We start from the raw sequence: 26,434 nt of genomic DNA on the forward strand, positions 1-26,434 counted from the left end.
AAATGAATGCGAGGTACAGTCAGTCCGGTCAAACGCACATCACATGACAGCAACTGCTCAAACAACCACAAACTTGTAAACAAAGAGTCGCTGTCATTTCTGGAGGAGATTTGCCATCAAGACTAAGTTGTGAATAACATTAGAAGACCAGCGCAATATGACCAAGCATTATCATGGGGGAACGCCTTTAAAAATCTGAACATTCATTCATTTGTTTTCTTTTCAGCTTAGCCCCCTTATTAATCTGGGGTCACCATAGCGAAATGAACCGCCAACTTATCCAGCATATGTTTTACGCAGCGGATGCCCTTCCAGTGCAACCCATCACAAGGAAACATCCATACACACTCATTCACACTCATACACTACGGACAATTTAGTTTGCCCAATTCACTTACAGCGCATGTTTTTGGACTTGTGGGGGAAACCAGACATTTTTATAACAATAAGACTGTATTAATTCATTCAGAAATTAAATACTTTTCTGATAAATAGGAAAAATAGTTTTGTTTCCTCGCTAAATCGTGCTGGAATATACACAGTTTTTCCATTAAGAGTATCAGCCGAGGTTATTACATTCAATTCTGATTTGTTCTTTACTAAACCTGATTCTATACTGCCAGCACACTACACTTTAGGGCTGCACGATATTGGAAAAATCAAACGTTGTGATATTATGTTATTCTGCAATATATATTTATATATGTACTGCGATATGAATACAATTTCAACAGATGACTTGAATATCTCTATTTGGAAAGAATTAATTGTTTTAGATTGATTGGGATGATTCTGTAGGAGAGGCATAGGCATAAAATCTAATAAACAAATTAAAAGAATAGATAACTATAATAAGGAAAGCAATAGAATAGAATTGTGTTTTATTGTTTTCCAAATTTAACAGTATTTAGGTACAGTAACTGAATAATAAAGATAACTTAATGAAATTAATCATTATTAATGGTACTAATGGTACAGTTTCTTATGGCTGAATGCTTTTAAAATCCTCATACAGCCACAGACTTCAAAAACAAATGCAAATGATACATTTTATAATATACTCAACATTGCAAATCCTGCGATATGACTATTGTGAATGATCACATTGTGATATCGATGCTGAAACGATATATTGTGCAGCCCTGGTTCAGTCTGTGATGTCTTAAAAGCTAAATGCAGCTCTCTATCTACAGTCCTTTTGTGGTTTGAAAAAAGAAAGAAGGGTGGTATTAAAACAACACCACGCTCAGTAAATGACAACTTATTTACTTGTTGGCTAAAATATCCCTTTAGCTGGTCTCATTTAAGAAATTACCTGGAACATCAGGGCTGCAGGCAACAAGCATTTTGTGATAGTGTGAGCGGCAGAGAGGACATGTGGGTTTCACCTCCTGGCAGAAGAGCTCAAAGGCCTGCAGACAGACTTCATGGAAGAGATGCGAACAAGACAATAAGAGGATGTTTCTGTCTTCCTTAGATGAGCCATTATGTGAGTTCAAGCGGTTCAGGCAGATTGGGCAGTCCTGGACACCTCGCTGGACAGCCTGAGTGGAAAACAAGAGAAACAATATTCAAATTAAGTCATTTTGGTACCATGAATTAGCTTAGTAAACATATGCGAAATCAGCCTATGTAACAAGTACGTGGAAGCAAACAGTAATGCTGCCTGCCAGTACTCCCATTCAATGATTTATGTGAGTGAGGATCATAATAATGCTTAAAATGCATATCTGCCTGTCTGGTTGCTTTCAATGAGGTGCTAAAACGTCATATATATCTTACAGTACCCATTTGCAAATTTTACCCAATGCCTATTAAGATCAATCATTAATTGTGCACTGCTCATAAAATGCTCGGTCAGGCAGATGCGCAGTTCTTGACTTTAAGAGATTATAAGTGTTCAGAAAGCACTGTGATTTATGGTGGTGAGTCTCACACTGACACTGACACCAGCAATTACTACCTGCAGCTCAAGCAGACGCCGTTCAGAGGACCAAAACCACTGCTGTGCATCTGTTGATCGCGTCTTTTATATATTTAATATATTTATATATAAATATAATTGATATATTTAAACGGAACATTCAAAATGACAATTACATTTGAGATTAAATGAACTGATAAAACTTTAGGTCACAATTGATGCTATTAACTACAGGCCTATTACCTGCCTATTATTAAGACATCAACTGTTCATTAGTAGTTATAAACTATGATCTTATTTTGTATCCCTTATCCTACCCAAAACCTAAACCCAACTTCTTCTTTTTTTGTGATCAAGGTTTTATTCTTTAGATCAGATTTCAGGAACCTTTTTTCAGCAAAGAGCCATTCCGAATTTTTTGGGGCAAATGCATTTTTGTAAAGAGCCATTAGGGATATACAGTATATGACGCATCACATGTTGAGCGAGTCCATGTATTAATGAAGGACAATTAGTAGAATTTCTTTTTTTTCACCACTCATGAACATTGTTTGAATTTTATGGCGCAAGGTTACCATCGAAATGTAAATGGCATGCCCTTTATTGGTGTCGAGATTCAAGTTAGTCCACAGCGCCGCACATGCGCATTGGTTGAAACGTCCCTTTATTCTTATTTATTTTGCTGTAAAAATATACAATAAAAGGTCATTTTAATTTTATTTTCAAAAGGAAACTGATTTTTAGTGACAGTTTTATTTTTTTATTGAAGGGAGACAGCTGGAGAGCCACATATTTTTGGTCAAAGAGACACATGTGGCTCCCGAGCCATAGGTTCCCTACCCCTGCTTCAGATTAACAAAATATCAACAGACATATCAAAAATTTTTCAATCTGAAAGAAGAAGGAGAAAAAACTTGATATGGTCACTGCTTTATTTAGTTTAAAATGTTGGAAGAAAACTATTGCCATGCATCAATGGTACTAGGTTTACCCTTATTAATGTGTGCTATTGTACCTTCAGAAGTCACTATTTTAAAGAGGCAATGAAATCAAAATGTTTTTGCACATACAGTTGCTCCCCTGAATTATTAGCCCCCCTGTTTATTTTTTTCCCCAATTTCTGTTTAACGGAGAGCAGATTTTTTTCAAAACATTTCTAAACATAATAGTTTTAATATCTCATTTCTAATAACTGATTTATCTTTGCCATGATGACAGTAAATAATATTTGACTAGATATTATTCAAGACACTTCTACACAGCTTAAAGTGACATTTAAACGCTTAACTAGGTTAATTAGGTTAACTAGGCAGGTTAGGGTAATTAGGCAAGTTATTGTATAATGATGGTTTGTTCTGTAGACTATCGAAATAGTATCTAGCTGAATGGGGCTGATAATATTGACCTTAAAATGGATTTTAAAAAAATTAAAAACTGCTTTTATTCTAGCCAAAATAAAGAAAAAATAAAGAAAAAATATTATCAGACATACTGTGTAAATTTCCTTGCTCTGTTAAACACCATTTGGGAAATACTTTAAAAAAATTTATAATAAATTCAAAGGGGGGCTAATATTTCTGACTTCAACAGTATGTGTGGAGTAAACCAGTTTTTGTAGATTGCCTTCTTTGCAGCTGTAAAACCAGCAAACAGCATTCTCTTCTTTAGTGTATTTATACAGAAATTAGAATTGTTATTAAGAAGACATAAACCAGGATTAGACACATAATCAACTTGTTGTAAAAAGGACAAAACAGAATTTACATGAGACCACAGGTCGACAACATTTGGACATTCCCAAATCATATGGGGAAAAGCTCCTGAAGATACAGTGTTACAGATATGACAGTTCGACAGCAGTTTCATTTTAAGCCTCTTATAAGGAGTTATAAACCCAACTTCTACCTTACTAACTATTAATAAACAGCCAATTAGTCATTTATTAAGCTAGCAGGGTTAGTTAAAGGTGCAGTAGGTGATCTGTCAAAATGCTATCCGTTAGCATTATATCTTTGAAAACACAGTCCTTCTCCTGCCGTCCAAAGCCACACCTCCTGAAATCACGAACGTGCACATTAAAGAGGACAGTAGACAACCCACTAGATCATGTCATTCACCAGTTAGAAAACTTTATAGTACTTTATAATACTACAATTCCCAATGATAAACTGTGTTATATCTAGCACATTTTCAGTTGTGTAGCAAGCAAAACTTGTCAGAATGTGCAAAATGTCATGCATGCAATGATTGCTGGTCTCACTGTCTCACGCACTTTGTCCTTAAACGACTATTGTGTGCTAAGTACTGTGCTGAGTGCTAGATACCCCCAATTTAATTAGGACAAATGTGTACAATTGGGCAATATGTTAAAAAAATTACAAATATTTATTAAAAGAAGGTTTTTTTGCCTCACTAATAAAACATTCTGTAAACTATAATATATGTGAAATATTATTACAATCTTTTTTTTTACCTATTTCTGTGATTTACAGCTGAACTTTAATCATTACTAAAGTCTTGAGTATCACATTTTTTTCAAAAAACATTTTCATTTTGCTGATTTGAAGCTTAGTTATTAGCAGTTAATACTGAGGGGTATTGCACAAAAGTAAGATAAAGGATTGAGCTGGGATTTTGAGGCTATCCTGGCTAAATTTAGCCTTGACTCAGTTGCATGAAAGCAGACTAAATTAAGTTACTATGGGGATTTATTCTTTGCAGCTAGCCTGCTTCACAATAATCCTAGTGATTTATATGTTAGTATAACATAAATTATAGATTGATTATAACACAGATTGCTAAAATTAATCTTAGTGATTTATATGTTAGTTTAATATCATTTATAGATTAATTATAGATTGATTATAACATAGATTGCTAAGATTAATCCTAGTGATTTATATGTTAGTATAATATCATTTATAGATTGATAATAGATTGATTATAACATAGATTGCTAAGATTAATCCTAGTGATTTATATGTTAGTATAATATAAATTATAGATTGATTGTAGATTGATTATAACATAGATTGCTAAGATTAATCCTAGTGATTTATATGTTAGTTTTGTTGTCAACGCTTCAAGATATGAATGTGTTTTACGGTCACTCCATGCTCTTGGCTATTTACATATATTTTACAACAATTAGAATTAAAAATAAGTTTAATTTTGTTAGCAATCATTTTCAATGTGTGTATTTTCATTTCTATCCGCTTCAGATTTAAATATGGGGATATATAGAGAAGAAAGATAAAAAAAAATGAATGATTTAAGGGAAAAAATACATATACAGTGTTCAGCATAAATGAGTACAGCCCCTTTTAAAAATGAATATTTTATGTATTTCTCAGTGAATATAGACAATACTTATTGGTTTATTTAATCAAAACAGTTTTATTTAACAGTTATATTCATTAAAATAAGGCTTTGTTCACTTAACATCTTTAGGTATCGAAAGATAATACATTCAATTCAATTTCTTGATTCCACTTTTGTGCAATACCCCTTAGGTGCTCGATTAATAATGGCTCTTATTATGTTTTTTTTTTCCTCAAAATTTTTGTATTATTTTTTAGAATTCCTCTCAGTTTTACTGTCTTTAAAAGTTTTGATGAAATTAATTCAGCTTTACTTTGCAGAAAAAACGTAAACATAAACAAATGTAACTATTCCACACTTAATACATACAAACTCTCCCACGTAGCATTAAACAAAATGAAAATGAGATCTATTTTCCTGGCAACGAGCTTCATTCAAGTAACAAGTTGTAGTTTTAGTTTCAACTTCAATAAGCCTGGCTCTGTAAGAGTGTTTTCCTGTCTCATTATCAGAAGAAAATGATTAGCGGATTTATGACCTCTGTGAGCAACTCATATCTCCATTGAGGTTCAGTTGAGTCTAACAGAAGGTAGGTGTGCAGCCATAATCATTAACCGACTGTCAGCTTCCTTCATTCAGCAAAGGCCAATCGCTTCGCACGAGAGAGCGTTTCATAATTGTTCGCCGTGTTTGTCTGGGTGGGAACGGGTTGGTTCTGACTTGAACTCTGCTAACTCTAGGTTTGAGCGTCTCCAGTTATCTGCCCGACCTCTCATCCGCAAGATAAAAAATGAGCGTTTCCCTTTTTTAGTGGATGGCTGCCATTGGCTGCTTCAACACAATAACAATGAGGCCCACTGAAATGCCAAATCTTTTCTTCAGCTTGCATGTAATGAAAGGCTAGGCGTGCATTATCCGCACAGCTTGTGTTTTTTAGTAAACACGGTGGATTATTTCCACTCATTCATTAGCAAGGTAAACAATCATCTGCTGAAGGGTTTGATACTGTTGAATTGGAACATCTGTGCCGCCGGAGCTGCACTGGGACGGGTGGCGACACGTTGGGCCAAGGGCAGGACCAAGGAGCGACTGCAGAGAGGGATTAGAGGCATTGATGAGCTGCTCTTTTGTAAAAGCGCACTGGTATTTCAGTCTCCGTCTGCGTGTGTAGGTGAAGGAGCAGCAGCACTTTACAGCCTAATGCCAAGGATTTTTTTTTTCAAAGTTCTCAAATAATTGCAGATGAAATATATTTCCCTCAAGTTGTTTGAGCGGCTGATGGTGGAATTGGTAATTTAACAACCGAAGAACTGGAAATACTCCATCACTGGAAAAAACTGATTAGTCACGTAATTATTAGAAAAATAATGCACACTTGAGGTGGTCACAGTGCACTATTTTGTATTAATTCAATGGAATGGAGTCAATTATTCTGCGTAGACATTGTTCAAATGTTTGTCAGGTTTTCTCCCTTAAATCGCTGCTGTGTATAGGCCAAAATTTTCAAACATTTTATCCAAAGACTTTAGATTTGATTCGATTTTTGGCTGTTGTAGGCAGTGTAAATTTGATATAACTGAAATCATTCTGTATAGTGATATATAGCCAGCAGCTAGCTCTCTGCAACTCATATGGTCACCCACTGAAGCTAAGCAGGGCTGCGCCTGGTCAGTACCTGGATGGGAGACCACATGGGAAAGCTACAGTAGGAAGTGGTGTTATTGTGTCCAGAAGGGGGCGCTCAACCTGTGGTTTGTTCGGGTCCTAACGCCCCAGTATATTGATAGAGACTCTATACTGTTCAGTGAGTGCTGTCTTTTGGATGAGACATAAACCAAGGTCCTGAATCTCTTAAAAATTCCAGGATGTCCTTCGACAAAAGAGTAGGGGTTAACCCCAGCATCCTAGCCAAATTTGCCCATCATGGCCTCTTAACCATCCCTGTATCATAATTGGCTTCATCACTCTGTGTCTTCTCCACCAATCAGCTGGTGTGTGGTTTTGGTGCAATTTGGCTGCTGTCACATCATCCAGTGGTCCACCGGTGGTGGAACAGGAGATTCCTCCTAAAAATTACTTTGAAAGCACTTTGAGTGTCCAGAAAAGCACTAAATAAATGTGAGAAATTATTATTATTATGATATGGAACTGTAAACAGTTAAGACCTACCTGGAACTACTTTAGCTGTGTGTTTATCTAGAAATAATTGAATTTGTCTGTCAGCCAATCAGAATCAAGCATTAAACAGCCCTATAGTTTGAGTTGGTTTAATGTTCAAAACTACTTGGCAACTGCAGTTCCATCTAACAGTATTCACATTAACTTTGCTTTCAGCTAAAAAAAATAATCTTAAGCAAGTGGCAAACATTTTTTAACAATATTTTTGAGTGATTTCTTTTCTGTATCGGGGTGATGGAAAATAGCTCTTGTCACAAACCTTCTTTTGAGCTTGCAGCCAGTCCTTATCCTCCATTTCAGAAGCACTCATGTACTTGTTGTTGAAGCGGCACAGGATATCGTGGCTCGTGGCCACCGAGCGGTCGATATCGTTCAGAAACTCTTCCACGTCTGTGCTGCATGACTGCACCAAGCTGTCGTTCATCTCCTGAAACTGATTAAGGAAATGAATGAGATGAAAATGAGTTTCGGTCAGACATGACAAGGCAAACCAATGTTCCATCACAATATAAATCAATTCTGAATCTCGCGCCGACGATGAAAGGCAGCTAACAGCCAGATCAATAGCAGCATGAATGGATGTATGAAGGAAACTTTTTGGACAATCCCAGAAATTGACCTGCAAGATTAAGCATGCACAGGTACACAGACACGCAAACCTGTGGCGTCTGTTGCACCGAATGACATCAGTGGTTTCTTTATAGCTGTATTTGATCAGTAATTAAACAGACGTTAAGCATTTCAGAGAGTTCAAACGTGGTAGACCTTCCTAAAGAAGGACAAACAATACTTGGCAATGTGAACTCTGCCTCCTCACAAAATAGAGGGCAGGTACAATCAATCTTAATGTCACCAATTTAACTTTCTAATATGTTGACTTAGTGAGGTACCTGAGGGGGAGAAAAGAGTGACTAGTTGATTGAAAACCTATCTTAGACTGAAAGTGATAAGCATTCAAATTTTTTTCATTCTTTTGTTGCAAGTTCTAAGCTGGTGAACTGCTTCCCGGTGTGCCAAAGGTCCAAAGAAACACAAACAAGAACAAAAAATGTACTGTTAAGTCTTGTTTTAAAGTTATGCACATGCAAAATAAATTGCATAAGTAAATAAAAATTGGAGTAACTTTGCAATAGGGTATATGCCGAGCTAATGTGTTTTCCATACTCATAAACTTCTGGTGACATGTTATTGTGAGTTTTTTTTCCATTTTATACAGTTCCTTTTACAGCATCGATGTTGTAATGTAATTCACATACAACCAGTTAAACAGACTTTGGCATTCATTTAGTTGCTCAAGTGTAAAACGCGCCAAAAAGCCGTTTACACACATGCGCTTGTCAGAATCGGCAGGCTAGCACAGAAGCTCCATAGAATATACTCAGGTAAAATAAATGCTCATATTATAAAGATGTGGCGGGGGAAATTGTTATTTAATGCAGTGTTTCTTGAACAATTTGAGACCCCCTTTATATCGGATATCACTTAGCCAGTGGAGATCGGTGATTTTTAAAGAAAACAGACCTTAAACGCGCCGATTTTGCATTGGCATACAATTCACCAATAACGATTAACGATTAACGATTGCTTCGACATATACCCTATTGCAAGTCAAATAGCAGTCAATAGACTATTAGTAGACTGTCTATTTTGGATGGTCTTATAAACAATTATTGTGGTCTTATATACAATTATATAGGGTTAAATCACCCAAAACTGAACCCATTAGACCTTTGTTTGTCTTCAGAACACAAATTAGGATATTTAGATGAAATCCAAGCGCTCTCTGACCCTCGGTAGACAGCAGTGTTCCTGAAACATTCAAAGCCCAATAAGGTACCAAAAACATGGTCTAAACAGTTCATGTGTAAAACGTAGGTCAAAGGTAATTTTTTAAATAAAAAAATAACTTTATTCAATAATTTCTTTTCAGTGACAGTTCAGGACATACATTCACCAGAGAATTGTGTTGACGCATACAGTACCTCAGATGCTTGAATTTTTTAATGCAAGGAAGTCATGTGCAGCCATAAGGTTATACATTAGCAGCGCAACATGCATTTGCTAATGATCTTGAGTCTGAACTGACGTTGATGAGAAAAAACTGTTAAATATGTTGCTATTTTTGTTTGTGCACACAAAAGGATTCTCATAGCTTAATAAAATTATGGTTGAACCACTGAAGACACTTAGACTATTTTGAAGATGTTCTTGGTACCTTTGGACTTTATCCTAACTTTTCAGGACCACTCAGATTTCATCAAAAATATCTTAAGTTGCAAAAATCAGTCCAAGGCAATATAAAAAACACTTTTATAATGTATTTCTTCCACATTTTTCGAGTGCCTTGAACTGATTTTTGCTGTTTATTCGGATGAATCCCTTACCCAAAGAGCACCGAAACATTTTTTAAACTACCACTGAGCACTTTTTGTTTGATTTTGGATTTTTATATCTTTAGTTGTGTTCCAAAGATGAAAACGGTCTCACAGGTTTGTAACAACATTACATAATTATTGACAGAATATACATTTTTTGGTGCACTAACTCTTTAATATCTTTAATCTCTTTTGTTATGTGATTTGCATTTTCTTGCACACGGATAGCAGATGAAATTCAGCCATGTACTGTAGCTACTTCTGGGGCAGTTTTTTGACTGTCCCTCCCATCTGTTAAATAAAGAATTAAAAAAATATTACTCTACCACCAATTCACCAACAAGAGTCAGCTGCCATGTAGTTCACAGATCTGTCTAAAATTGACTATTAAAATAAAGTGCAGTCAACAATTGTAGACAGTACCACATACAAAGTATGGAAATATTGTAATGTTTTGAAAGAAGTCTCTTCAATTCAATAAAATACAGCAGTAATATTTTTCAGTGTTATTAAAATTTAGAATAAATGGTTAAAATGAGATTATATAGATCTTCATATTATACTGATTACTGAAGGATGACCATAAAGGATAAAGTTATGATGGTGAAAAGCATTTCAGTTCAGTTTCCAAACTGTCTGGTAGTGTACCTCCGTAAAAGGAATGTCTGTCATTATTATATCTTTTGTAATGAAAATTACTTTCAAAAATAGTAAAAAAAAAAAAAAAAAGACAGCAGTGAGACACCTGGCTCTAGGTGCAAAACACTAGCAACATGTGAGAAGTGATCAAATTGAAAACTAAACATTAATATACAGAAGTGCTGAATATAGTACCTGCCCACTTCAAGTGCTTAATAAATGAATAAAGCTAAACTATAACATAGATAATTTCACTGCCATTCTTCGCACAACAATCTTGTAAGACAGCATTTGGATATTAGCTGTTTAGAAATTACAATTGCAAACACAGAGAAGAATAGACACCCAGATCATGTATCTGTACGCCTTTAAATAAGAACACTGTGCTCTTCAAAGTGGTTTCAGGATATGGCTTGAATTTCTAGGAGTCTGGAACACTCTCAGCTCCTGAGCTGATACCAAGAGTTGACAGTCTCTGCCTCACTAGATGGCAACCTTTGCTTTCCCTGAGCTAATGTATGAGGACTTGTGTGCGCGATAATGAGGGGTCTGCAGGGACAGATGTCTGTGTCAGTGAGCTCCTAACCAACCACTTCTAACCACTTTCACCTGTTATCAGTCTCCTGCATTCTGAAGGGTCAAAGGGTGCATGAACACCACAATAGGAAAATTCCTTTTTCCATAAAACTGTTTGAGCCTTCATTTCTATTCCCACTGATCTCGTACAAAGTTCATTTGAAAGAATTCTTTGTTATTTGGATTCATCTTAGGGGATTACTCTGTGTGACTGCATCTTCATTTTGCAGTATAATAAATTACAAATTTGCTTGATGAGCAAAATTTCTTGGCAGAAAACATTTGTTCAGTATTTTTAGATGATACAATCATCTAGTTGATAACATGAATATTTGTCAATTAATGTTACCTTTTTTTCAAAGAATCTTCGTCTTAAGTGTTGGTCTTTTGGAGGCAAGTGCTTTCTTATGTTTCTGTACCATTTGCGAACAAAGTAGCCCCGCCAGAGAGCCTGTATTCTGAGATTTCAAAAAGAAGAAGAAAAACGTCAGCATCATGACACGGATATAAAAGCAAACACAGTACTCTAATGAACATGCACCCTATACTGACACTGAGGAGAAGAAATTGTTTGTTTTGTTTTATGTGCGCACAAAAGAGTTGCAATTTGATTGAACCACTGACCTCATGTCCATTTTGAGGATTTTTTTTTTGTATTTTTTTGGACTTTGAACATGTCAGGACCATTGCTGTCTATGGATGAGGGAGCTCTGAGATTACACCAAATATATCTTAACTTGTGTTCCGAAGATGAACAAAGGTCTCAGATTCTGGCTTATCAGATTCAAGCACTTTCAAAGACTTTTTAAAGAACCATTAATTTTATAAATCAAGTACCTTTGTAATGTATACTGCAGCATATCCAGTGCCATTAAAGACCTTGTTGCACCTACATTTCACTTACACTTAATATTTACATTAAACATGTCAAAGTAGAGTCATTTTCCAAAATATTGACTATTTTAAACAGTCATGTCCAAAGATCTTTAATACAATTTGTTGAATTCAATACTGGTAATATTCAAATGCGGTTTCTAAAATATTGATAGTATTCTCAAGAAGTGTGGGAACCCTGTAATTAACAGCATCATTTTCATTTTTGGGTGAAATGACAACTTAATGATTAACTGATTTAAATAATTCAGTCAGAGCGAGTCAACTACTCACTGGTTCAAATGATCTATTCAGAGTGAGTATACTGATTCACTGAAATTACAGCTCAGTTTAACTGGAGTTCCAGCAAGTGATGCCATTCAATGTTTCTAATGAATGAAGTTACTAGTATGAATTTTAGGATTTATTACTGTACTATTATTTGTCATTTATTCATTCATTTTCTTTTCGGCTTAGTCCCTTTTTATTAATCTGCGGTTGCCATAGCAGAATGAACCACCAACTTATCCAGTATATGTTTTCACGCAGCGGATGCCCTTCCAGCCGCAACCCATCATTGGACAATATGGACAGTTGAGCTTACCCAATTCACCTTTACCGCATATCTAGACTGTAGGGGAAACCAGAGCACCTGGACGAAACCAACGCGAACACGGGAAGAACATGCAAACTCCACACAGAAATGCCAACTGTCCCAGCTGAGGCTCGAACCAGCGACCTTCTTGCTGAAAGGCCATCGTGCTACCCACTGCGCCACAGTGACACCTATTATTTGTCATTTGTATTTATATTTATCATAGCACATTTATGCACCTTTTTATTGTTTATTCATTTTTGTTATACATTCTGCTGTATGGCATATTTTACACTAGTTTGCACATTTGAATTATCATTAATATATGTAGTAGTTATGCGTTTGGGTAATAAAATGTAATATTTTCTTGTGAGATAAATGAACACCCATTAATAAGTACTTTCTGCTTTTAACAGATTTGTTTGAAATGTTAAACTTGCTTTTAAAAACTTGAGTTTATCTGAAGAGAGGACCTTCATACCTTTTTAGTATTTATTAAGGTATCTATACTTTTACTCAAGAGCTTAATTTGTGTTCTTTGTCCACCACTGAAAAACTGTCATTTTAATAGGAATCAACATGAAGGGGTCATCTGACCAACAGAAACCTGCATGGTTTGAAAATAATTTCTGTATGAGCACTTTCATTCACAGAATTAAGCACAGATAACACTGCTTTTGCTATAATTATGCTAATGTGACCGTACTTTAACAGACCTAGGAGATATTTCAGAGGATGTAGACTGTCTATTCACATTAACTTCTAGTTCTTTACCTGAGAGCACACTTTTCCCGATAGAGCCGGGCACCATCATAGATCACCCTTGTCTCGTACTGCTCTTTTCTGCACATTGGGCAACACTTCTTGCCTGAGAACTTCTCAAAAGACTTCAGGCACACCTGAAATTAGCAGCACAAAGAGACTCAATCACCAACTCTGAAAGTGTTATTAATGGGATAGTTCACCAAAATATTGTATTCTGTCATCATTTACTCACTCCCTCTTCTTTCAGACCTATTTAAGTTTCTTTTTCTTGTTGCAAACTGGTAGACATTGACTACCACAGTATTTTTTCCTACTATAGAGGTCAATGGATTCTTCAAAGTATCTCCTTTCTGTGTTCAGAAAACAGATTAAGACATTCATTAAGCTTTGAAACCACCTGAGGGTGAGTATATGAAGAGAAAATATTGATTTTGGAGTGAACTAGCCCTTTAAAAATTTCATGCCAATTCATTATGTTGGAATGATCTGTGGTGACTTACTTTGTGAAATACATGGGAACAGGAGAGTAGAACCTATCCAAAGGAATAAAAAAGCATTAAGTGCTGTTCTGATTACTTTAAATACTGACTTTATAAAAGCATCTATTAGGTGCACTGTTTTTTCATCTGATAAACACTATGAAACAATGTTTTTATGCACTTTGGAGATGTAATAGTTTCATCATTACAAGTAACTGCTCAAAGTGGTCAATGTACACATAGATAATTAGAGACCAGAAACATCAGCTGAGAAAATATGTATACATACTGTCTGTCTGTTCCCTATAGAGATCAACCTAGCTGTCACCAACAGCCTGCCTGATAATCTACATGCATTCAGCCTCCATTAGACTGTATTCATGCACAAACTTTTCACATTAGATCCAAACACAGGAGCAGGTGAAGCAGCTAACATGTTAACAAATAAACGAGAACACAAAAAAGCTTATTAAATTCAGAAAGCCTAAGAAAATTGTATTGTTTAATGTTTCAAAAACATTTATGAAAATAAAATATGGGTGAATTAATGCTCCACTGTCATTCAGCGTAGCAGATAATGCAAAAATTAAACAACATACTTATTCTGATCAGTATATACAAAATTTTATATTATTTAAAATAGTTTAAAACTTTAAAGGATGGTGTTCTTCTATTATACCTGAAAAGATGTTTTAGTAAATAAACAAGTATATAAAATAAAAGTTTATATTAGCATATTTATTATGTATATGCATGTATATATTTAAATTAATGTTTATTTGTATACAAGATATTTGTTTATAAGACAAATTATAAATAAATACAGTTCATCTGGAAAGTTTTCATAGCGCTTCATTTTTTCCCCATTTTTTTATGTTACAGCCTTATTCCAAAATGGATTAAATTCATTAATTTCTCAAAATTCTACAAACAATACCCCATAATAACAATGTAATGACTTTTTTTATTGTTTTTTAATTGTTGCAAATTGATTTAAAAAAAAAAACTGAAAAATCACTTGTACTTAAGTATTCACAGCCTTTGCCGTGAAGCTCTAAATTGAGCTCAGGTACATTCTATTTCCACTGATCATTCTTGAGATCTTTCAGCAGCTTAATTGGAGTTCACCTGTGGTCAATTCAGTTGATTGGACATGATTTAAAAAGGCATACAGCTGTCTATATAAGGTCCCAGGGTTGACAGTGCATGTCAAAGCACAAACCAAGCATGAAGACAAAGGAATGGTCTGTAGATCTCCGAGACAGGATTGTCTCAAGGCACAAGGCTGGGGAAGGTTACAGAAAAATTTCTGCTGCTCTGAAAGTTCCAATGAGCACAGTGGCCTCCATCATCCGTAAGTGGAAGATGTTTGGAACCACCAGAACTCTTCCTAGAGCCGGCCATCTAAGCTGAGTGATCGGGGAAGAAGGGCCTTAGTCAGGTAGGTGATCAATAACCTGATGGTCACTCTGTCTGAGCTCCAGCGTTCTTCTGTGGAGAGAGGAAAACCTTACAGAAGGACAACCATCTGTGCAGCAATCCACCAACCAGGTCTGTATGATAGAATGGCCAGATGGAAGCCACTGCCCGCCTGGAATTTGCCAAAAGGCATCTGAAGGACTCTCAGACCATAAGAAACTAAATTCTCTGGTCTGATGAGACTAAAATTGACCTCTTTGGAGTGAATGCCAGGCGTTATGTTTGGAGAAAACCAGGCACCGCTCATTACCAGTCTAATACCATCCCTACAGTGAAGCACGGTGGTGGCAGCATCATGCTGTGGGGATGTTTTTCAGCAGCAGGAACTGGAAGACTAGTCAGGATAGAGGGAAAGATGAATGCAGCAATGTACAGAGACATCCTGAATGAAAACCTGCATCAGAGTGCTCTTGACCTCAGACTGAGGTGAGGGTTCATCTTCCAGCAGGACAATGACCCGAAGCATACCGCCAAAATATCAATGGAGTGGCTTCACGACAACTTGGTGAATGTCCTTGAGTGGTCCAACCAGAGCCCAGACCTAAATCCTATTGAACATCTCTTGAGAGATCTGAAAATGGCTGTACATCATTGCTTCCTATCAACCTGATAGAGCTTGAGAGGTACTGCAAAGAGGAATGGGCAAAAATTCTCAAAGACAGGTGTGCCAAGCTTGTGGCATCATATTCAAAACTTTTTTCACATTGTCATTATGGGGTATTGTGTGTAGAATTTTGAGGAAATAAATGAATTTAATTCATTTTGGAATATGGCTGTAACATAAACAAATCTGGAAAAAGTGAAGCGCTATGAATACTTTCCGGATGCAATGTATGTACATATTTTTATATTGTATGTTTTGTACTTGTGTATTTACAATAAATATACAAAGTATAAGTACACACATAGATTATGCATACAAAATTTTGTTTTGGATGAGATTCATTCTGATTAATCATTTGATAGCACTGATATAAACACTAATACAGTATAACACTGATTTTGTTAGACTGAATTATATTTTCGTGGGTGTCTTCTGTAAATCGTGGAACACTGTAAAAATACAGGGTTCCACAAAATTCCTTCATGTTGTCACAACTCAAATTGATTAAGTTTACTTAATTATTTTTACTAATTTAGGTGGATTGAACATAAAACAATTACGTTTGCCCAAAAAACCCTTAAGAATTGTGTTGGTTCAACTCATATTAAATAATTGGTTTGAAAAAGCAGCAAACGTAAATTTTTTAAGTGAATAAATTAATCATTTTTGCTTAGTAAACCAATAAATAAATTAAACAAAATGCATTCTAATGTATAGAACAGTCAAAGGGCAAAAAATATTCCTCAAATTAAATTGACAATAGTAATTAAAAGTGCAAATATTTTTTTATGAATAATGCATACAATAAATTAGATATTTTTTCTGTACTTAAGGATTTTTCTTTAATCCTCTCTTTTATTTTCCTGTTTCAGTAATGTTTAAAAATAATGTAAAAACCTCATATTAAACTGAAGTTACATAGATCTAATTAAACCACATGTAAACACAGACTAAAATCAATATTTACATGTGGCTAAGGCAACTTCATTGTCTCTGCTGCTCTGAACTGCTGGTCTTTTAGTCCTGCATTCTTGAGGAGATTTTAAAAGAAATATGGTAACTGGCTGACAATGGCTGCTTGACATTTCATGATTGATGCTGACTTAACTGATGGCTACATGAATCACAATACAGTGAAGTTACAAGAAAAAATGGTAAACTCGTTACAGGATCTAAAAAAAGTAGTTTTGTGAACATGTATATTGTAGAAAACGTAGGGTGGAACATTGGGTCTATTGGGAATTCATTGGACTGTAGCTGTTTGATATCGCTGAGAGGAGAAGAAATTTCACTAATAATGGAGGGCATATCATTTTAATTAACTAGGGCATTTTAAATATTTACATCTATTTGACATATGCTTTTATCCAAAAATAACTTACATTGTATTGAAGATAAACATTTTTTTGGTGCATGTTTTTACTGAGAATCAAACCCACAAACCTGGTCAAGCACACACAATGCTGTATTAGCTGAGCTACAGGAAGGCAATGTATTTTTTTTAATGATGTGCATTGATAACGGTGACTAAAAAAGCCTAAATAAATTTTTAAAAAGTAAATGAAACAATTTATTCAGAGCATCACTCATGCACAACATGTAAATATGTCCATCTGTATTCCTCAGAAGAAATGCATACAGGTTTAGATGACATGAGCATGTAAAAAATAAGATTTTTTTAAGATTTGAACTTATGGTTTGATTATCACCAGTGTAAAGAGTGGTCACACATTTCACTCTGGCTTACAGACTGTCCTCCTGATGTATTTTACTTCAACTAAGGTCTACTGATGGACAACACACTTCTTAAAAAAAAACAAAGGTCTAACAGGTAGATACTGCTGTAAATCTATCTGTATTTACTGTCATACTTTAAATTTCACGCACTCTTAACTGTGTTCTACACATAAAAAAACGCAGGAAAAAAACTATACGATGTTGTGAGCAAGTAAAGTTACCTGTGGTTGCAGACGAAACTCATCTCTGCATATGGCACACGGTTGGGTTGAATCTCCCTCCAGGATGGACCTGGTTTTAACATCTGCCCACTCCTCAGCAGTTAGTCTTGGTGAGGGAGCCTCCACTAGACCCATCCTCTGTGCTGCAGCATCATCAAAATCTGAGCATTAGCATTAGCCACTATGATCAGCATACCTAAATTTCCATGATGATAACAGCCTACCAAGAGTCAGACGTGGAGGAGCAGGATCCAGCACATACTCTCTCTCCACTTTTCCTTGTGTCTGCCTGGGGATGTGGCTTTTATTTCTCCTGCTAGCATGTGTAGCCCCACCAGCAGCAGGACAGGAGACGTCTGACACATGGAGTTTATGGGGATTGTATCGAACAGAAATTTTGTGTGTGATGTGTTCCTGAAGCGCTACAGCTGCTAGAGTCAGTCTCCCACTTTCCACTTTACAGTCGAATCCCTGAAGAAAATAAAGCGGAACATTGTGAACCATTAAAAATACTGGTCTTACACTATATTTGAATGTTTCCATTTGACGATCTTCCAAATGTCTGTCTGACTAAACTGTTTTATAAATCTACTGTAAAATTCACAGATGTTTCATTATGGGTGTTTTGACACTTGGTCCGTCTGGTGTCTTAGTGCAGTTTACATTAAACGCTTCTATTCAAATCTTGGTCTACAACAAACAACCAAGATTGCTAACAAGTAATGTCTTGGTCCACACCAAATAGACTCTGGTGAAGTGACTAAAATAGAGCATGGACATGGACAACACACTCAAAAAATAGATATTTTTTCTGCTTGTTCAAACTACATGACCTTAAACAACACAATACTTAAGATATTTTTGGGGTAACTTAATTGTTTCCTGTTCAATCCACTTAAATTTGTTTAGTTAATTGATTTGTATTGGAACAACCTGAGTGAATTGTGTGGAACCCTGCATTTTTTACAGTGCAACATCTCAGTTCAATTCAATTCATGTTTATTTCTATAGTGTTTCTACAATGTAGATTGTGTCAAAGCAGCTTCACATGGAAGTTCTTGTAAATTCAAACTGTCAGTCCAGTTTTCAGAGTTGAACTTCAGTTTAGTTCAGTTCAATGTGGTTTAATTTTCACTAGGGATGCTCCGATCAGGACTTTTGCAGCCAATACCAAGTACCAATGCCTTGTCATGGTGATCAGCCGATAGCGAGTGCCGATTCTGATGCTTCAAGCTTTATAATGCTTTAAGCACATTTACCCTTTAAGTATGAACCTTAAGAGATGGTCACGCCTTACCTAAGAGAATAAATGAAGGATGCTGCATATAATACGGTAAAAACGTCTCTTATAACCATTTAGGTGTGAACATGTCATGGCCAGAAGCAGCTTTACAGAAAACAATTCATTCATTCATTTTACTTTGGCTTAGGCTATGTACTGTATAATATATGGGAGCGCTTGTGCATCTTCCTCTGCTTGTGAACTCATAAACAAACACCTGCGATCGGTTTATGAGATCGACCATATTGGCGAGTACCGATTGAGTCATGAAATGTGATTATCGGCCGATACTGATCTTCGATTGATCAGAGCATCCCTAAATTTCACTGCTGAAAGTACAAACACTGAAGAGCAAATCCATCGATGCACAGCTCCACATCTAAACAAATCAAAACCAGTGCATGATTTCACAGAAGGCCTGGTGGTGAGTGTGCACCAACATATAGCGCCACTGCACTGTGGGTGTCCCAAGTTTGAGTCCCAACTCGGGGACCTTTCCTGATCCCATCCCTCTCTCTCTCTCTCTCTCTCTCTCTCTCTCTCTCACTTCACTTCACTTCACTTCACTTCCTGTCTAAAAAGCAAAATGGCAATTAAATCTTAAAAAACAGTGCATGATGTCACAAGATGCAGCCATAAACAGGACAGAACGCCTGGCTTGATTCATAATCACAATGTTGGACATCACAGTTCAACATCACTGTTGGAAATGCATCTGTTTGTTGCACATATTCATTTATCTGTGTGAAGGAGGAATTCCAGGGACTCTTTTGACTCCATTTTACAGTTTTTAAGCTCTTCTTGAGTTATCAGCCAATTAAAATAACCTCACACGTACACACATACAACAAACCATTCAGGACAACACATTCTGCTTTGTATGTTCAGTAAGTTCAGTGACAAAATAAGTGATAAAACACAGACAGTATGAACACAAACCAAAACCAATTGTAACTTGTTATATTTTGGTCCAGATCAAACAAACCAAGAGTATCAAGCGGCAAGTGTGAACACACACCCTTAATTGCTGTTGATTTTTGTTTTAACCTAGTGACTGATCATTTTTAAGTGTTCTTAAATGTGTTAAAGTGATTCACATTGATTATTTTCCTCCTGCCCCTGACAAGTGATCAGTCATATGAAAAGATCCTCCAAATTTCCTACCTTTATGTCAACCAGCCCATTGAGATAAACAACACTACTCTTTTTACTTGGTGTAACTATCCAAATATAGACTATTTCAATCCCGTTTAAACAAACTTTAGACTTAAACTGTGTGTTAAAGGAGTGCGCTGAAGCCTGTGATATTGATATGGAGAGTCTGGGAATTTTCTTACAGCTAGTTCCTTTTGATGAGAAGATTGCATGTTGTTAAATTGAGCGTTGCATCATATGTCAGTGAATATGTGAATAGTGATTAATGAGAATAATATAACAATATAATATAACATGACATATATTGTTATGATGATGACAATGATAATATACAAGATTACATAAGGAATTAATTCGTAGAGCAGAAAAGATTTTTAGTCAGCAGCCTCATAAAAGTGTCCCAACTGAAACATTTTAAGTGATAATATACAGTTTACTTTCTCCAATGGATCTTACACCTACAGTATGCCTCAAAGATATCGACACCTCAAAAATGCTTGTACAAGTGTCGTTGATATGGTCACCAATTGTTTAAGACACTGCAGACAAACTTTTTTCATTTTTTCAGCGTTTCATTTTTTCCAAATGCAACATGCACTTTTAAGTGTATTTTCTTTATCCTTTATTAATTGTATCTGTAGACTTAAGCTAAAATGCATTTTTTGAAATTCTTTGTTTTCTTATGCACTGAGCCATAAACCTCTACTTCAAAAGCAGTACATACACCAAACATCTTTTTTTTTCACCTGTATGACCTGACTTTTTTTGCTAGATTTATATGTAAAAATTATTTAGAAAACCATACACCATCAACAGGGGAAGTAAATGTAAATCTGTAGTCTTATTTTGCATGAGAATCCACAATTGTGGCAGAATCAGTAACCATAACAGCTGATGTTAGCAAGCAACTCGTAGACTAACTTAGCTGGAAAATAAAACACACGGCGCAAAAAAAGCAACAACGCATTTTGATAGCCTTTAAAGTCATCCTCTCAAACTTGTTAACTCAAAAACGCTGAGATGATCTCCAAAAGTGTGAAGAAAAGAAAAGCAGCTCACCCGCGGCATTGCTGTCCACAGAAACACTGTTTACTTGGTCGCTAAGCAACGAACTTACATTCAGTGCAGTGTGACGTTCCCACGAGCTCATCTCATTTTCCTGATTACCAGTCCTAGTTGAATGATGAGTTCAATTGTTGAAACACTGCAGTTGTAAAATCTGAATAATGCTCATTTTTCAGAAGCACTCATAATTAATTATTTGAACAAAATCTCCAACCAAAAACCGAAAAATCATATTTAAAAACAACAGCAATTTAAGTTAACATCTCAATATTAACCTTTCATGAAAAATATGGGGGGAAACCTTCAGTTTTATATAAGAATATAATACATCATGTTATTATTTTATTTCCTTACTGAAATCTCAACATTTAATGAAATATGTTTAATGATCTGCATGGCCAGCTCTACACTATATAAAATCCTGAACTAAATGTTAATTTTTGTTTTGGTCTTGATTGATTAATTAACTGATTGATTGATTGATTGATTGATTGATTCATTCATTCATTCATTCATTCATTCATTCATTCATTCATCCATTCATTCATTCATTCATTCATTCATTCATCCATTCATTCATTCATTCATTCATTCATTTATTATTTCATTCATTCAGTCATTCATTTATAGGGCCAGATGTAATACAAAGGTTACTGGTTTGATCCCAGCAAGAATTGAAGATGGGAGGAGTGAATGAACCACCTTCAATACTCAGCTGAGGTGTATGTGTGTGCTCACTCCTCACTCAAAATGTGTGTGCACTTGTTAAATATGGTTTTACTCAATTTTAAAAATGGGTAAAAGCGTACTTATTTCACTTCATTCATTTATCAAGAAAATATGTCATTTTATTTTTAAAAAATGCTTTAACTTTATATTTACATTTAGTCATTTAGCACACAGGTCTCACAGCGGTGTTCACAGAGATAAGAACTAGGGAGGGGGAGCAGGAATATGTTTTAGTGCTCAAGTATTTGTGGAAGAGATGGGTTATTAGTTATATTTTGAATATTACAAAGTGAATCAGCAGTCGGTGTGGGAATGGGAAGATCATTCCACCAGCAAGGAATTGGATGAAAAGGTTTTGGAAAGTGACTTAGAGCTTCTCTGTGATGGTACCACAAGACATTACTCACTCAAGGAAATAATGTATCAATAATATATGTATAATGTACATTATATGTAATGTAATGGAGACTTTCAGAGGCAGGTGGAGGTAAGAGGGTGCTGAATCAGTAAATGTTCAAACCAGTTCAGGGAGATAAGGAGAGGTGTGACATGGGCTCTCTTGGGCTCACCGAAGACCTGCAGTCATTCTGCATAATTAGTAGAGATTAAATAGTGAACTAGAAGTTGTCCAATATGATTCGTTAGTAAGGGTCTGATTTTTCTGATGTTGAAAGGTGTAAAACCGCATGATTGAGCTTGGATGATGGTTCTAGTGATGTGGTGTATATAGCAAACAGAAGGACTTTGGATACCTGCCAGCGAGGTAAAACTCCTACCAGCAGAGTTCCAGATTATCCCATGTGGTAGTGGGAAATAGTAAGTGCAATGATTTAACAGTAACATGTTTCTTTGCCATATAAATTATAAGATCTTTTCAGACATACCAAAAAAGCCTTTTCTTCATTCATTCGTTTTCCTTCGGCTTAGTCCCTTTATTTACCATGGGGTCGCGCAGCGGAATAAACTGCCAACTATTCCAGCAAATGTTTTTACACAGCGGATGCCCTTCCAGCCGCAACCCAGTCCTGGGAAACATTCACACTCATTCACACACATGCATTCATTCATTCATTTATTTTCCTTCGGCTTAACCCATCTATTCATCAGGGGTCACCACAGCTGAATGAACCACCAACTTATCCAGCATATGTTTTACACAGCGGATGCCCTTCCAGCTGCAACCCAGTACAGGGAAACACCCATACACTCTCACATTCACAGTCATACACTACGGACAACTTCGCTTACCCAATGTCTTTGGGCTGTGGGGAAACCAGAGCACTTGGAGGAAACCCATAAAAACACAGGGAGAACATGCAATCTCCACACAGAAACGCCAACTGACCCAGCAGGGGCTTGAACCAGCAAACTTTTTGCTGTGAGATGACAGTGCTAACCACTGAGCAACCATGCCGCCCCCCAAAAACCTTTTATTAATTCTAAATAATGGCCAATCAGCGACTGCAACACATGCTGTGGATCTCATTGAGCTGTTATCAGATGCCGAATTCCTCAGAGCTTCTTTGTTCATACCTGATCCATGAGATCAGATGTGTCAAAGAGGTCATTCTCAGATGTTAAAAAAACATTTTCAAAGATAAAATGTTCACCAGTGATTATTACGTAACAGCGAAAGTTGCAATATTTTAAAGTCAAATAAATTGCATGTAAGTATTGTGGCACAACAGCTGCTTTAACACCCGTCACTGAAACAGCCATCAATAAAAGTGACTTTAAAAAAACATTGGCCTAACCTTTTAGTGTGACAGTGGAAAACCATCATCCTTTTCTCTCTAAAGACTCATACATTCTTGAGATTAGTGCAAGAAAAGCACGGCCTATATGGCCTTTAATGCTACAGACAAAGGTGCGGAGCAATTTATTTTTTAGGAATTCATCCTCTGAGCATTCAATCAAAACCTGTCTTCCCCAATCTCTATCATTTGTGTTTTTAAGTAAATAATCACTGTTTTCAAAAAGAAGGGCAGTCCAGTCTTGCCATAAAAGCTGCTTTCTTCCAACTGTCATCAAAATGGATTTTTTGTACGTGCTTTCATTTTCAACAAGGGCTCTGTTTGTTTTCTTCCTCTTTATAAATACCAGTTTAAAGAGCTTTCTATTTAACTTTCTTCTGTGAACCTTTTTACCTATTCTGTCATGCAGACATTTTTTTCGCAGAAGTGACTCACCTTGTGTGGCGATACGTTAAGAAACAAGAGCTGAGGGGTCTGTTGCCATTAGGTTTTGAATAGGAAATCTTTGCTGCAGTTTTGTACAAACTTTGCAAAGTACTTAAAAAGTGAGAATTAATATATTGATTTGTGTCTGCTCAAAGAGAAGCTACAAGTATAATCTGAATAGCAAAATGTTCATAAGGTACAGATATTATTAAGGAGAAAGGTTGCTGGAGTTGGATAGTCGAATATGTACTTAATAACTGGAAACAATGGAGAAATTCCCAGATTTGATCATATGCTTTAGAAGCGGGGGTTTAGTTTAAACAACAAGCTGTAATGCAATTTTAAGAGAAACTGATGACTTTCAGAATAGACACTTGATAGCCTCTTTGTTCCTTGATGACTTACTAAATAAAATAATGAATGGATGAATTAATTAATTCAGAAAGTAATTTAATTAATATATAAATTCACAGATTTCCCAGTGTTGGGTTGCAGCTGGAAGGGCATCCGCTTCGTAAAACATATGCTGAATAAGTTGGCGGTTCATTCCACTGTGGTGATCCCAGATTAATAAAGGAACTAAGCTGAAAAATGAATTAATGAATGAAATAAACAGAAGCAAACAAACATTCAAAAAAAACATGTACATATCTCAGAGACAAAAAAATATATAGATTTGCATGTTTTTAATCATTTCAAATATAATAGAATCTAGGATGATCACTTATTCTGATATATATTTTGTAAGCCAGAATCATGTTGTTTAACACTTAGTTTCCCAAAAGTACAAATTTACAAAGCTTTTCAGAAAACAATTTTGTGTTTAATAGACGTCTAATAAACATATAAACGTAGACAGCTTGGCTAAAACAAGGCTAAATTTGGGCTCTTAGTAAAAATCAAATAGACATCTAAGAAAAGCCCAAAACTAGACTAGTCATCAAATAGACAGATTAGACAGACTTTATATGTGTAGTCTTTCATTTCTGTTTATTTGATGTCTAGTCTAGTTTTGGCCTATTCTTAGATGTCTAGTAGATTTTCACTGACAGCCCAAATTTAGCCTTATTTTAGCCAAGATGACTATGTTTAGACATCTATTAGACATCTTTTAAAAACAAAAAAAATGCTTTCTGGGTTACAACTTACAGTGCATATTAAATGCAAGATGTTACTATTAAGTGTTACTAAATGACTATTTGATGTAAATAATAAAGCTAAGCTAAAGATGGAGCTACTGAGATGCAACAAAACTGCAATATAATACCACTAATTCATGATGCGACTGTTATCCATCTACACAACATGCTGTTGTTCAATTTTTATTCCACTGCTGAGTAAACCTGCAATAAATAGAACAAAAAAAAAGAAAAAGAAAAGTCTATCTATAAAAAATGTAAGGCAAAATAGCTTAAACATGCCTACTGAAAATGAAATACAAATCACTGTGTGCTTTTGCGTCTTTTTATTTCATTTGCTAAGTGCTACATTACCTCATGCTTTGGACCTCACAAAGGATTTCCAATAAATCTCCTGGGGGCTGAGAGTAATCGATCAGGCGGTTTGATTAACCTGTCTGAAGGGTCCTCCCACAGTACTACAGGTCTTGGCTGGCTCTGTGGATGACTTGTTGGAAATGTTCATTGTCAGTTAGCCTGGCCGAGCTCAGACTGCAGAGGATAAATTCTGGGACCGGCCTGTGCTCGAGAATCATCACTGCGTTCTCGTTGTGCACAAACTACAGTGACATAAATTTGCTCACCGTGACATACGGATCAATAGTGCAGCAAGTGATGCTTTTACTATTTGTCTCTTTGGTCACGTGCTGCTCCCTAGCCAGAAACGTACCTCATCCACTTATACGACATGTAATAATAAGCCTGGATGCTTTGCGCTCGCTCTCGTAGTCTTGTTCTGTGTGCCAAGTGGATTTCACATGAATGTCGCAGTGGTGCCCAGCAATCTGCAACACACTTGCGAAGCCATCTCGTCCCCATAATGGCCAATAATTGAGCAGAATCCATCACAGGGGCTGAAAATAGACTGCCATAATGGCCATAAATTGTAGCCCAGGAGAGATTAACACATGGAGCTGTGCCGACCCTGCTGTGCCTGAGAGTCTCCTGTACCTCCAGAGACGAGTCTGTCTCGTTCTCTTCTTTGTCACCTGCTGATTTCATGCATAGGGCCAGCGATTAAAATTATAGCTCCCAAAGCAGTAGGCCTTGTGCTTATGGTGGGTGGAAGTGTGGGAAGA

General features: G+C 36.0%; 1 protein-coding gene across 1 annotated transcript; it reads right to left on the reverse strand.

The window, feature by feature from the left end:
- Positions 1–1,025: 1,025 nt before the first annotated feature.
- rnf32 (ring finger protein 32) lies at positions 1,026–26,357 on the reverse strand. The gene is made up of 8 exons (XM_056460779.1): positions 26,307–26,357; positions 17,991–18,237; positions 17,767–17,909; positions 13,747–13,779; positions 13,256–13,380; positions 11,363–11,471; positions 7,683–7,856; positions 1,026–1,544 (listed from the first exon to the last, which is right to left on the reverse strand). Exons 1-8 carry the CDS (start codon positions 26,355–26,357, stop codon positions 1,290–1,292), a joined length of 1,137 nt encoding a protein of 378 aa, XP_056316754.1. The 3' UTR covers positions 1,026–1,289.
- Between the last annotated feature and the right edge of the window lie 77 nt (positions 26,358–26,434).

Source organism: Danio aesculapii, chromosome 7 (assembly GCF_903798145.1).
Source record: "Danio aesculapii chromosome 7, fDanAes4.1, whole genome shotgun sequence".
Classification (NCBI taxonomy): Eukaryota; Metazoa; Chordata; class Actinopteri; order Cypriniformes; family Danionidae; genus Danio; species Danio aesculapii.